Source organism: Monodelphis domestica, chromosome 1 (genome assembly GCF_027887165.1).
Source record: "Monodelphis domestica isolate mMonDom1 chromosome 1, mMonDom1.pri, whole genome shotgun sequence".
Lineage (NCBI taxonomy): Eukaryota > Metazoa > Chordata > Mammalia > Didelphimorphia > Didelphidae > Monodelphis > Monodelphis domestica.
The window spans coordinates 80748336-80763478 of record NC_077227.1 but is presented as its reverse complement, the minus strand read 5'-3'; the positions used below and the strand labels follow the sequence as shown (position 1 = coordinate 80763478).

General features: G+C 38.5%; 1 protein-coding gene across 50 annotated transcripts in view; it reads right to left on the bottom strand.

Moving 5' to 3' along the window:
• The window catches only part of SORBS1 (sorbin and SH3 domain containing 1), a 322212-nt gene that overhangs the window by 101999 nt on the left and 205070 nt on the right, over window positions 1-15143 (bottom strand). For 34 of the 50 annotated variants that reach the window (XM_056801998.1, XM_056802112.1, XM_056802016.1 and 31 more), the window contains one exon: window positions 6726-6870. In XM_056801998.1, the coding sequence (XP_056657976.1) occupies window positions 6726-6870 (145 nt within the window). Of the gene's footprint in view, window positions 1-6725; window positions 6871-13281; window positions 13654-14278; window positions 15041-15143 lie in introns of all 50 variants that reach the window. The other 16 variants (XM_056801929.1, XM_007478728.3, XM_007478730.3 and 13 more) reach the window with 3 other exon arrangements.

The window sequence follows — 15143 nt, the reverse complement described above, 5'->3', positions numbered from 1 at the left end:
TCATCTCATTTGATTCTCCCAATCCTAGGAGGTAGATACTATTGATATCTTAATTTTACAGTGGAAGAAACTGAGGCAGACAGAGGTTAAATGACTAACCCAAGGTCGTATACCTAATGTCTATGTCTGGTTCTGAACTTAAGACTTCCTGATCGCAGGTCCAATATTCTACCCACATCACCACCTAGCTGTCTCTAATGGCCCCAAGAGCCATTTCTAAAAGAATAAATGACTGAATTTTAAAACCAAAAAGCCTAGTCAAAATAATTTAGCATTGACATTAAACAGGGTTAAAGAGCAGCAGTCTAGGGGAAATGTCATTTCAGTTCTAATGAAGAGACTAGTAATATCAGCTATTTAACAGTCAGTTCCTAATTACTTGTCTTCATTCTTGAGATAAATACTTTAAACTGGATCAAAAGCCATCATTCCCTCCTTAAACTTACTCCAATATTCAATTTTGTTTTCACTGATTCTGCCCATATATAGAACTGGAATAGAGAGATTATGGTGATAAGAAGGTTAAGATAGAGCAAGGATCTTTCCAACTCTAGAAGTAATTATCTTAGGTCTAAAGAATTTTTAACACTCATTCATGCTGTCCCCTAGGAGAAATTTCCCATTAAAGTATAAAGAGCTTTTAGAGAGGCTAAAAACAGTATTTTTGGCCCCCATACCAGAATAGCGAATTGTAGAGACTTGGCCATCTCCTCTTGGTTTCACCAAGACAGCTGGGAATTAGAAATTAAAAAATTTTTGGTTTATACAGACATTACCATAAATAGAGCTCAAAAGAAGCCACTCAAGGATTTGGTATGTTTTGATCTTTTCCCCAAACATTTTTTTAACTGGATTACGGGATTCCAATGGATAGCTTTGGGCTCAGATATCCAAAATGTAATTAATCTACCAATATAGATTATACACACAGTTGCCAATGATTCAAAAAGTATCACAGATCACAAAACGTTAAATCTGCCAGGGACTTTAGGGATCACCCGTCCCACCTCCTCATTTTGTGGATAATGAAACCCAGGGCCAAAATCATGTAGACACCGCCCCCCCCCCAACATCACAAAGCTAGTAAATGAGAAAGTTGGGTCTCAAATGCAGGTCTTCAAATTCATTGTTTTCTCTATCTTACTGAAGTGGCACAGACATCTGGGCAGTGTAGTGCATTGGAAAAAATGTTGCCTATTGAATCAGGAAATTTGAGTTCAAATCCCAGCTCTAATACCCACTACCAAAATGGCCACGGGCAGTCACAAATTCTCTAGGTCCTAGTTTCTTCATCTGTGAAAATGAAAGGGTTGTACTAAGGTCTCCTCTACATTAAATGAATGTTATAAAGAACAACTATATAGTGCTTGGCACATACTAGATGTTTAATAAATATTTATCTCTTCCCCTAAATCTATAATCTGATATCTGGGTAGGTTATCTCATTTAACAGTATAGTTGAATGACCTCCCCAAATATTTCTGTATGTGGCAGATTCCAGAGTTCTCTCTGGGTAGACCTAGTAATTCCATTCCCTCTAGAACAAGTTTAAATCACTGGATACTAAAAAAAAAAAAAAACCCAAGAAGATGATCACAAACGGAAAGAAACACACTCCCTGTATGATACTTATGCCATGGTTTAATTATCTCAAACTGGAACATACTGTATGGCTAATTATTATTAGAATGAGGTCCTGAGCATGAATTTTTTTCAATACATTAAGGATGAGTGATTTTGTCCAAGTGAGTACAATACTCCTTCTGCTGAAATAATAAACCCAAAACGCTTCTGACTTCATAGATGCGCTTCAAGAATTCAGAATTTCAAAAAATTCAGAATTCAATGATATACAAAAATTTTTTAAATTTAAATAAATCTCTTATTTAAATTTTGAATGAATTCAAAATATTTCCCCCAAAAGTCATCACCTACAAATAATTTGATAGATGAATCTCTCCAAACTTAATTAATCTGGTTCTTAGGCCAACTGACTTGGAGCCTATCAATGGACTCATACTCAAAATCTTTCCTACTTGAAAGGAGAATTTGTACTCTACTAAGCCTTTGAGACCCCAACAGCACTTACATACCACGATGAAACATCAGAGAAGAAATTTGGTAGAACATCAGTTATACAAAAATGGTTGCACTTGGTAGATACTTCCTTTCATTCAGATGAACTATACATATAACCCCATCCAACAGGTCAATTCCTCCTTTTTATTATTGTTGTTCTTATTATTATCAATTTTTAAACTCTTCTCTTCCATCTTAGAAAAATCAATATCATTTGTTCTAAGGCAGAAGAGTGGTAAGGGCTAAGCAATGGAAGTTAAGTGACTTGCCCAGGGTCACACAGCTAGGAAGGGTCTGAGGTCACATTTGAACCTAGAATCTCCCATCTCTAGGCCTGGCTCTCAAGCCACTGAGTGTCCTAGCAGCCCCCAAGTCAGTTCCTTCTGCCATCAAGAGGAGCATTTTGTAGCCAATTCATCCTAGAGGGCATATTCAGAATATAGTTCTGAAAATAAAATGGTTTACCAGAATCATTCACTTTTACAAGTGAGGTGACTGATTAATAATTCCTGCCTGACATGTTCAGTCCTGATATTTAATTGTTCCACCAGTCCAATTCAGGATCTCAAGGTACAAAGACTAATTACCACATTTAGAGTATATTGACAGATAAACTGGACACAAAAGATACTGAGGTTACATACAGTCTGACTACTTTACCTCTACCCAGGTAAGTTGTGGTTCTTGTAAATGAAATAGAACACACCACAGGCAACCAGTTCTGCTCAAAATGCACAGGTTTGGATCCCATCAAACTGAGGATGTTAAGGTCTCTGGATCTTTTGTGTCGAGGTAGATAAAGGGAGATAGAGTCTCTAATGTACCAGTCTATGAATAAGCCAGATAAGAGTAAGGTTGGGGGGCACACTCATCAACTGTCCTTCTAGCTCTTTCTCTATACATGTTCCTCTTCTTCCTTCTAAGTAGGAGGCTCAATCTAAACAGATTGATTCAGTGGTACAGATCTCTGTGGGAGGCTTCAATCAAATACTCATCCATGTTTGGGAGCATATTCCAAGCTCCTTTTATGAGACCTCCTCCATGAGGAAGTGGGCTGGCCCTCCATCTGGATGGGAAAACAAGCCAGACTCCTCATCTTTTCAACAGAATGTCAACTCTGCCTTCCATTCATCTGTTATCTAAAACACAAGAATTTCTCTTTAATCAGCACAGAATATCCTCACTCCGAGTACTCCTCAGAGAAGCATTGACTGTGATCCAGCATCTTACCAAAAGTTCATTTCAGACTACTGAGATTTGAAAGAAACAATATAATTTACATGGTGATTCTTCATTGGAAGGTATGTGGGTGGCACTGTGAATAGAGCAGGGAACCTGGAGTCAGGAATCCCTGAGTTCAAATTTGTCCTCAGGCACTCACTGGCTATGTGACCTTGGGTAACTCATTTAACCTTTGTCTAGTTTCCTCAACTTTAAAATACTAAACTATACTATACTAACCCTAAACCATAAAATACTAAAATAATAGTACCTACCATCTAGGATAGTTATGAAGATCAAATGAAATTATATTTGTAAAGAGCTTAGCACAGTGCCTAGCATATACTAGGTACCACATAAAGGCTCATTATTATTAGTATTGTGGTTGTTGTTATTCATTGTTAGGTTCTCTATGCTCTAGCCTTATCTTAGTTAGAACATTAAAAAAACCCCCACTTAATCAAAACACATTATCTTAGAGCCTCATAGAAGAGTCTTTACTAAATGTCAATGTTAAGTCTTCAACTTTTGTAGAAAGCCTATCTGAAGTGATCATTCAAAGAATGAGAATTTGGCTTTCTCTGTATATGTAGCCTATCCCCATTGGGATATAAATCCTTGAGGACAAGGATGGTCCTTGTTTTTGTATTTGTATCCCCAGGGCTTACCACCGTGTTTGGAACACAGTAAGTGCTTGATAAATGCTTTTTCATTCATTCATTCATTCATTCACTTACATAACTCAGTGGTTTTTATATAAGGTAATATGATAAATTCTTGTTTAAAATTTAGTGCCAAGAAAAACTCTCTCCTAATGAATTTATGCTTTTTTAAAGAAAACAAGAACTATATATAACTCACTGTGTTCCCACTTTTTTGTTTTAGTTGTCAGCTAAATTCATAGGCTTATAGAATTCAGAGCTGGAAAGGATCTTGGAACTCATTTATTCCAACCTCCTCATTTTGCAGTGGCCAGCTATAGCAATTAACTCTTCCTAGGGGTCTGGTAATATCCAATTTCCTCCTTTTTCTAACTGATTTTCAACTAGTCTAATTGTGCAATTTTCTTTTGGATTGGTCTTTATAATGCTACTTGGGATCATTTTAAAAAGAATTTATTGCAGCCTTTTCTTGTTGCAGTATAGACTTTTCAAAAGGAGAGCAAAACCACTCCTCTTACCCCAGATTGAATCCTCTCTTGGAACCTAGGAAAACTACTAAAGCAAAAATACCTAGTAAATACAACCCACAATGTATATGATATTCCATCACATCATCTCATGCAATGGAAAACAGAGGTAGGTTTCATTATTTATCCAACACTGTCAATGGTTTCACAGGTGCTCATAGTTCAGTTTCCTTTTGGTGACTTTTCATTTATGTTAATTTAGACATCATATATTGTGTTTAGCTTATTTTATTCCACCTCAAAGAATACAAAACCTTTAAGTATCTCTGTATTTCTCAGATTTGTAATTTCTTTTTTTTTTAAACCCTTATCTTCTGTCTTAGAATCAATACTAAGTACTGGTTCCAAGGGAGAAGAGTGGTAAGAGCTAAGAAATTGGGGTTAAGTGACTTGCCCAAGGTCACACAGCTAGGAAGTGTCTGAGGCCAGATTAGAACCAGAACCTTCTATCTCTCAGCCTGACTCAATTCACTGAGCCAAACAGCTGCCCCTAGTCATTTCTTAAAACACAAAAGTATTCTATCATACTCATATACCACAGTTGAGGGGGTGGTTCAGACATTCTCCAATGGATAGATACCTTTTTATTTCATGTTCTTTGCTGCCACAGTATGCTGTTATGCCAATTTAGGTATATCTTTTTGTATTTAAACTCCTTGAAGTATCATGCTCAGTAATGAGCTAGTAAGATCAAAGGGTATGAATAGATTAGTCACTTTTCTTACATAGATCCAAACTGATGTAGTTAGGGGACACGGAAGGTAGGCTTTCAGGTGAATCTTGAAGGAAACCACGAAAATGAAGGTGCCATAAGAAATGACAAACAGGTTAATTTTTTCTAAAACCATGGAAGCAAAGATATCCACAAGGGACTCATGATGAAAAATGCTACTACAGCCAAAGAAGGATCTCTTGGAATCTGATTACAGATCAAAGTGTGCCATCTTCCACTTTATTTCCTTTATGAGCTTTTTATTGTTTATGTGATCCAGGCTTATCAAGCCTTTTTTTTTTCCTTTGGTTTCTCACCTTTCTCATTAGCCCCTCGCCCAAGAATTCTGACCATAGATAGATATCTTTTGTCACAGCATGAACAATATGGAAATATAAATTGCATGAAAGCACTGGTATAACCCCTATTGAAAGTATTTACTGATGGGGTTATGGGGAGGGAGAGAGGACAAGAATCTGAACTGTAAAATGTCAGAAAACAATTGTCAAAATTTGTGTCTGCATGTAATTGAAAAAAAGAATTTTTACTAAAAAAATATGGATAGACCTACATGAAATTATATGGAGTGAAATGAGCAGAACCAAGAGAACATTACATACAATAACAGAAATATTGTTTGAAGAACAATAACAGAAATATTGTTTGAAGAATGGTGTGTATGACTACCTCTGGAGAAAGAACTGATCAATAAAAATAAGAAAGACTTTATATATATATATATATATATTTTTTTTTTTGTCAAATGATGCCTTCTCTAATGGGGGGAGGGAGAGGCAGAGGGAGTTACTTGGGTATTTTAATGTAACAAACTAAAAATTTTAAATAGAAAAGAATTAGAGGTAAGCAGGTAGAACATTCTAAGTATAGGAGAGAGAGTATAGAGTTATGTGTGAGAAACAGAAGAAAGTCAAGGTTTTATGTCATAGAATTGTTGAATCCACAGAAAAAAGGAAAGTGTAAGAAATCTGGAAAGGTAAGAAGGGGCAAGTGATGAAGAACTTTCAGTGCCAAAGAGAGGAGTTTATATTTGATCATGGAAGTCACAAAAATTTATTAGGGTGGGGAGAAAGATGTGACATGGTTAAATCTACTTTCAAAAAATCCTATTGGCAGCTGAGTGGAAGAGCGATTAGAGTGGAGAAAGATTTGAAGCAGGAAGACCTGTATGAAGGTTTTTGCAAGAAGCATGAAGTGCCCAAATTAGAGTGGCGGCTGTGTGAGCAGACAGAAGTCCACCTGCCATCATTTCAAAGGGCTAAACTTGAGCCTTTTGGTTATGGCTGTTCTTTTCTTCTGGGAAGACCATCAGAGCTAACAGATGGTGTCAGGTAGCCATAGAGAAGGCAACAAGTACTAGTGCCAGCCAGGAAATGAATCTCATGGAAAATATCATAGTAGGCAGAGGCAGGAAAACCTTCTGGAAATCATTTATAAGACCAAAAAAAAAATCCACCAAACCAGCTGTAATTAAAATGAGGAGGTCCAGTGTTAACGCTTCCTTACCTCGATTATGTTGCAGAAGCACAATAGTGGGGTTAACAATGGTGGTGGAAGGATAAGCAGATGAAGGCTTGCTGACTGGTGGGAAAATCTGGGAATCAGTCCCAATGCGGGATGAAGAAACTTCATTTACCAGAGAATCTGCACCCTGTAAAGAAGAATACATTTTAACTGCTGATAGATGCATAAAATTGGGGCTGATACAAATAGAAATTTAAAGCCAGGAGTACTGTAATTATAAAAAGAAATGCAGTAGCTGAAATAAGGAAACAGAGCATCTTGATTACACAAACTACTCACTGTTAATTTCAATCAGAAATTTTCTACTATGATATGATTGTTTTCCTTTTGTTTTATTAGTATGAAGAAGATGATGACAGACCTGTAAGTCTAAGTTTTAGTAGACACAATTTTTACCTGGAAACAAGCCATGAGTCCATCTAATTATTGGAAAAGGACATCCAAATTTAGAGCAATATAACATGCAAAACGCATGCACTTCTGAATGAATAAACTCAGGGGCAAGAGCTGGCTTAGTTAGGGAAACCAGGAAAAGTTTAGTACTATCATGGAGAGAAACATGAGACAAAGTGACATCAACGCAACATCAACCCAAGAACAGGTGGCATATAACCAATGGCACCCTTTAGAAGGGCACTCCTGCCACATCATCCCTAAAAGACTTTACTAGGGCTGTGTTCCAAGTTTTGGAAATAATCCAAAGCTGCTGTCTCCTTTTATTGGCCTCAGAAATGCAGGGGGTTGGATCTTGATGATAAGAATCGCATGAAAAAATACTCGAGCCATCCTGACCTAAATCTAGGCATGGACACTGGCCTGCTGGGACTCTGGTAGAAAGAACGAAATAACTATTAAGTTAGTTTCCATCTAAGAATAGGTGGAGTGATAATAATAGATGAATTCATTATTTTGAAAAAAGTGGAAAAAAACTTTCAAAATGACTGAAAAATTATTTAGCTGCTTCCCCAGGTAAACAAGTCTGTAAATCTAACTTGGCTTTAAATGAAAAATCTGGAATATGCATCTCTAAGATCAAATGATTTTCAAAATAAAAATTTCAAAACGAATATAGCCTTAAAACAGATCCCATTAAGATCTCAGATAGACTGTGAACTTGAAGACACAGACTAAGTTTTACAAAGTCACTTTGTATTTTCCACTTTCCTAGAATAGAGTTTATGATTACTATGGGTGTATAATAAATATTCATTGATTGATAAAATCTAGACCTATCATGTTTTTACATACTATAAATGAAGATGTTGCATCTTCATGCAACATTTTGGCCAGAGAACATCAGCCCGTGATTTTAAAAGACTAGAAACTGGTTTAATCATATTAGCTTAGAAAGGTTAGAAAGCCCAGGGGATAGAGCCCATGAACCTCAGCCACTGACTCTATGATGTTGGCTATACTAATATCTAGTCCTGATATATAATCTCTTGGCACCTCAATTTTTTTTCATTTGTAAATGGAGATTCTAATATCTGTTCCTTCCTTCCTTCCTTCCTTCCTTCCTTCCTTCCTTCCTTCCTTCCTTCCTTCCTTCCTTCCTTCCTTCCTTCCTTCCTTCCTTCCTTCCTTCCTTCCTTCCTTCCTTCCTTCCTTCCTTCCTTCCTTCCTTCCTCCCTCCCTCCCTCCCTCCCTCTCTCTCTCTCTCTCTCTCTCTCTCCCCCCCTCCCCACCCCCCACAGCTAGGAAGTTTCTGGGGCCACATTTGAACCCAGATCCTTCTGACTCTAGGTCTGGCACTCTATCTACTGAGAAACCTAACTACCCCTTCTCTATCTATTTTTAAGAAAGGCAACATGGCATAGATGATAGAGGGACATCCTTAGAATCAGGAAGACAAGTTCAAGTCTTGCCTCTGATCTACAATCATGGGAAAATGTTTTTAACCTCCCAATGACCCAGGAAACTCTCTAAGACTATACATTATAGAGATGTCAATCTGAATCAGTGAAGGAAGCTTCCACACAAGGAAATACCTACACTCATGAAATCATAGTTTTATATGCCTCCACCCCACCAATCCTGTTTCCAAAAAGATACTGGGAAAATAATGTCTTTAAAAACCCTTTGGGCCCCTAGCAGGATTCTCACATTCAGAGGAGACATGTCATAGTGGAAAGAGGTCCTAGGAGCTAAGAGACTTGGTTTCTTATCCTACCTGCTGCCACCTATTAGCAGTGAGTTAGACACAGACACTCTCTCCCTCTGAATCTCTGTTCCCTTACCTACAAAATGAGGAGGTCAAGGGAAATGCTTTGAGAGTCCCATGTATCTTTTCCTTAAAAGAATTTATTTTAAAAATGAGTACTTTTAAAGTGCTACATATCTTAAAAACATAAAAAATGTCCAATATAGGGTTCAGGGTTGATCCAAACTAATTATTTCATCAATGTGGGGAATATTTTGTGGGGAACCTTCCTTCATGGATACAGATTGGCAACCTGATTATAATTTATAGACTTATTGAGATGCCTGGGACAATGAGAAATAAAATTACTTACCCAAGGTGACATGGCCAGTATGTGTCAGTTGGGATTTGAAAATGAGTCTTCTTGACTATAAGGAAAGTCTACCCTGCCATATAATCTCTCAACCTATATGCATTCTATCAATATCAGGTGTTTAAAAATTCTATATAAACCATGGTATAATGGAAAGGTCAATTGATTTTTAATGGAAATGGGTTCAAATCTTGATGCTGTCATTTATGATGGAACAAAAATGTGACATTGGGTGAATCAAAACCTCTTTGAGTCTTAGTTTCTTCATATGTAAAGTGAGATAGTAAGACTACATGATCTTTAAGATCTCTTCCAGCTCTAAGTCTCTAATCCTAGCTAGGTTGTAGGCATTCAGGTGGCACAGTGAATAGAAGGTTAGACCTGAATTTGAATCCTGCCCCAGATACTTACTCATAGTGAATGCATCAGAAATAATGACTTTTGTGAGAAGTCATCATCTTTGTTGCCTCCAAAATGCATGTAAACTATTCCAATTATTCCCATGTTAGGTTGGAGAGATATATTGGCATAGGCATTGACCATGCTACCCTGATACCGTAATATGCATGGTAATGTTCCTGCCCATCTTTCTCAATGAAGCTGAAAAAAGGATATTAGCAGGACAAGGAGGATCCAGTTCATGGCCTAATTATTCTGCTGTATCAAAGAACTTAAAGGCCTGCTCTATGGGTAGAGGAATCTATAAAGCTGGCAGTCTTGACCTTTTGCTTTAAGGTTTTTTTGGTTGCTTTTTGTAAATTGGGAGATCACTATAATTTCCGTGATATTCTGAATTTTCAAAAGTTTCCTTCCTGCCCCGCCCCCCCAAAACTAGGGGAAATGGCATGACTAAACTTTAAATACTTAAGTTAATTTGATCACATAAAGTCTTTTCATTTTAAAGGCTCATCAATATTGAAAATAATTTTCATGACTGCTTAGTCAATTGATTATATGATTGAAGGGATCTCTGACTCCAAGCTTCATTTTCCCCATGGGAAGATACTATGCAGGGACACCTTCCAATAAATCAATAGATATTTGAGCTAATTAATGTAAATGTATCTTTTACTCATGTCGATCTTAATCCAGGTACTCCTTCACATCTTGTGCCATTTTTTCCTAGCCTCATTTTAACTTGGCAGGTAACTGGCTTTTCTAAGGCTATACTGCCAGAGGAAGCTATAACAAAAGCTTTTACCAGGCTGGAAGGGCTTCCAGAATGGTCTTGGTGAAAGGCTAGATCTACCATTCAAAGCCTACCCAAATGGAGGAAAGCTAATCATGCAGGTGAACACTTGGGAAAATTACACAGCTAAGGCAATGACAGCTATGCATTCTTGTGCTCCTTGGCATGGTTAAATGCCTTCCTTGGGCATTGGGGGATGAGAGGAGTGGCATAATCCCCCACTCCCATCTTTCTGGTTGGAATGGGATATTTGGAGCTAAGAAAGATTCTTGAATGTCTCTGAATTCACAAACTAACATCTTCTGATATCCTACCCTGAGGAGCACTGATGTAGTGATAACTTAGGTAATTAGATCCACATGGGATAACCAGGACTATGTTGGGGCCCCTGAAGGGGCTCACAATTCCCAGAAACTCTGGAGAGTCAGCAGGACAAAGTACCCACTGTTGAACTTTCTTATCCAAAATATATGAGGATCATGGATGTAGAGCTAGGAAGGACCTAAAAGGTCTTCAAGTTCAACTACTCTCTGCCTTGTTTTTACAAATGAAGAAACTAAGGTCCAGAGGGGTCAAATGACATGTCTAGAGTCATATAGCTATGGTGTCTCTGGTAGACTTTGAACCTAACTCTAAGGCCAGCTGACTCTATCCACTATTCCATGCTGTCTCCGTGCTTGTATTTTTGGTGATGAAAAGGGCAGAATCGTTTACATATTCCCCAATGGATCAGATCAAAGATGTCCTAACGCTCTGCCTTAACTAGGTTAGCACAAAAGTAAATCTATCTCTTTGTCTTGGTTATCCTAGAGTACACCAATGTGTCTCTGTACCCTGGATGAAAAATGGTATTATAAAATTTTCTTTATGCCTCTGATAGTAATTGGCTCATCTCTACCCATATTTTTACTTCAATCTCAATAATAGTAATCTTTATTCAACTTCTTTGAGGATAACCAGTCTTAATAAAAGTAAGAGACAACATTGGGGTACAGTGGAAAAAGTCATAAACTTGGAGGTCAAGAGTGACCCAGGTTCTTCCTCTGCTATGATCTACTGTGTGGGTAAGTTAGCTACCACTTGGGGCTGAGTTTCCTTGCCTGTAAAGTGAGGATGATAATAAAAACATTTGTCTCACCTGGCTGCTGCAAGGTGCAAGTGAGATAATATATATTTTGTCAATCATTTATTATGGTGAGTCAAAAAGCATTTATTAAGTGCCTGTTGCATACTAGGCACTGTGCTACTATTATTTATTTCTCTGTTTCTTTATCTTTAAAATGGGGATGATTATAACTGAGAGTACCTGTGTCTAGAAGGAAGCTAGGTAGCACAGTAAACAGAGTGCTGGGCCCGATAGGAAGTTGTCCAGGTGTTTCAATTGTGTCTGGCTCTTCATGACCCCATTTGGGGTTTTCTTGGCAAAGATGCTGGAATGGTTTGCCATTTCCTTCTCTGGCTCATTTTACAGATGAGGAAACTGGGGCAAACAGGGCTAAGCAATTTGTTCAGGGTCACACAGCTAATAAGTGTCTGAGGCCAGATTCACCTTGCTTAGGAAGTAGAATCTTCCTGACAGCAGGTCCAGTGTTCTATCCACTGTGCCACCTTGTTGCCCAGGAAGTGAGGAAGATCTACATTCAAATTCAACCTCAGCTATGCAACCTAGTCAAATCAATTCATCTATTTGCCTCCATGTCTTTAATTGACAAAAGGAACAAATAATAAAAACTACCTCCCAGGGCTGTTGGGAAGATCAAAGGAGAGATTCTTCATAAAAGCCCTTAGTATCGTGCCTCGCATATAGTAGACACTATATAAATACACTATATAAGAAAATATAAAATTTATATATAAATATAAACACTGTATAAATTCCCTTCCTTCTTTTCTCCCTGGTAAAGATCAGACACAAATAAAGTATTTCATAAATTTTATAAATTTATATAATATATAGCTTATTTATATAATAAGTTTATATAATATATCTTATATATGTAAATATCTTATTTACATATATTTATATATAAATTCATTATATCCATAAGACATATTATATAAACCTAATGTTATATAATATAAATATATAAAATGTTTATTTTATATATAGATATGTATCTTATTTATATATAAATGTAAATATATCTTATTGATATATAAATGTACATTTATATATATTACATTATATCTAATAATGTAGTATTATATTATATAAATAATAAGAAAACATTTATATAAATAAGATATATTTTATATGAATTTATAAAATATACTCATTTTATATATAGATATGTATCTTATTTATATGTAAATTTGTATATAAGATACATATTTATATATAAAAATAAGTATATATAATACATAAATTTATATTTATTATATAAATATAATACATATTTATATATAAAATAAATCTATATATCAATAAGATCTATTATATAAATTTATAAGATTTACATTAAAATATAAATTTATAAATAAAAAGATTCTATAAATTTTTACCTGCTCTCTAAATTTTGACTATCCTTGCTTTTTTTTTTTTAATTCTCATAGGAAATCAGTGTTCTTTGAACTACACATTCAGATCAGAAAACAAAGGTTAAAAACATTCGGTTCTGAACACGACAAAGGAGAGAGACTTCAAAGGATGATCAGCAGCCATAAAGTTCCAACTGAAGGGACACAGGAGACATGCACTCTAGGAAAAGCAAACAGGGCTTCAGTTGTCGGGGGAGCAGCAACAGCCAAGGCCTCCCCTTCAAGAACGTAGCAGACCAGATGAGTGAGAGAGAGTTGCCTTACTGCTGGGAGGAGGAGGGAATTGCGGCAAGCTTACTGTACTTGAGACAGCTCCAGGGAGGTCAGCCTTCGACACTCTGTGCAGGGCCTCCGGGCCTGGAGGGACCAGTGGAGGAGGTGGAGAGGGTGATGGCGCTTTCTGGCTAACGGGGGGCCCTGAGCCAGAAGGACTGGCTGGCTGGTTATGGTGGGACCGCCTCTGCAGATGAGGGGGAATGAAATCATCTAATGTCGGAAAGGTCAGAGGCGAGCCCGCAGAGGCAGTCGCTGGGAATGTGGCTACTTGGTCCAGGGCCACCAGAGGTGGTGGTGGTGTTCTGGAAGTGCCTTCTTGCCCTTGGTCTGTGTTAACCAGGTACAGAGGGACTACTATTATCCCTGGCTGAACTGTGTTGGAGGAAGTAGCATCCTGTGGGAAATAAGGGTGTCATTATGCAGAGGGGTCAGGCATGGAAGAAGGAATTCCATATTTACACAGTTGTGTCATGACATGCAACGATGGACCACGAGAACTATTTGATGGGTGCCCTTTAGCCAGGGTTCGTGAGACAGTCAGTGCAAGCCAGTAACTTCTGTTGACATTCTCGCCCTGCATGACACAGAAGAAACTCCATCCAAGGTTACGTTTCCATCCATCTATTTTTAATTCCCCTTAACGCTAAACAAGAAAGCAAGAGGACAACAAATAGGCCATGTTAACAACCCCACACCGAGTGCTGATTCCGAGGGGCCCCCCTACACCAGCAGGGCTCCGTCGGTGAAGAAGTGCCTTCCTCCATCCCCTCGGAAAGCCTACGCCGCTCCTCGTGTCCCCAAAGTGGGATTAGACGGTGGAGCAAACACCACACGCACACATTCACGGGGTGGGGAAATAGTGTGCCAGGTTTCTTAGATAGGAAAATTCATTCTTCAAGGTGCAGAAATGTTAACAATGAGAAGAGGAAGCATGAGTCAGTTAGATAGCGGCTTGCATCAGTTAGAAAGAAATAAAGAACAGATGGGGGGGAGGGCCACAAACATTCCCATTTCCTTGCCTTGGCTGGATACCACCGTCGGGGAAAGGAACGTTCTTTTCTCTTCAGGGTCCCTTGGCCAGAAGGAATCTGGGCACTTAGCACAGGTGGTCTCACTGCTTCTGGGACAGGAGACTCGGTCCCCAGAGGAGGACTTTCACCCTGGCTAACTGCATCTCTACCGATGAGGGTGTTAAAGGACAGCTGGAGAGGATCGTGAAGAGAAGCAAGGCGTGATGGTTCAGCACCACCAGGCAAGGAGGACCCAACGCCAGGAGCCCGTGCTGCCGCTCCGATGACCCGGCCTTCCAAAGGGTTGCTTTGGCTTTGGTCACATGCAAGCCTAGGGGAGTTCTCAGATGCAGTGGGGCCAGTGTTGTTGGATAAACAAGCGACATACAAGCTGCTGACCTTTTTTTTATTCATTCCTGCCTCGTGACGGGGATTAAAGCTCACATTAGGGCTATCTTCTGCCCTGGAAGCCTCCCAGGGGCTCTGGTATCGGGATGACGTGGCAGGGAATGTGGAGCTAGTAGGCAAGAATGCCCGGCCAGCACACACCGTGATTCTGGGAGCTGTGCTGACTACCTGGGAAGAAGGCACAGCTGGGGAAGAGGAGGGACGGTGCTGGATAGAAGCACCTTGGGGCACATAAGGCTTCGGTGAACTCAGGTACACACTGTCCTTGAAGGGCACAGGCGAAGAGGAAAGCCTAGCTTCAGTGCGTGGCTGCCATGCAAAGCCTTGCTCTTTTGGAAAACGAGGGTGAGGAGGGGAGGAAACCTTTAGGATCAGGTCCAAGATTAAGTGCAAAAATAAAAAATAAAGAGGGAGGGGTAGAAAGAATGAGGATAGTCATTAGAAAGAGAAAGGGCTTCTTTTCTTT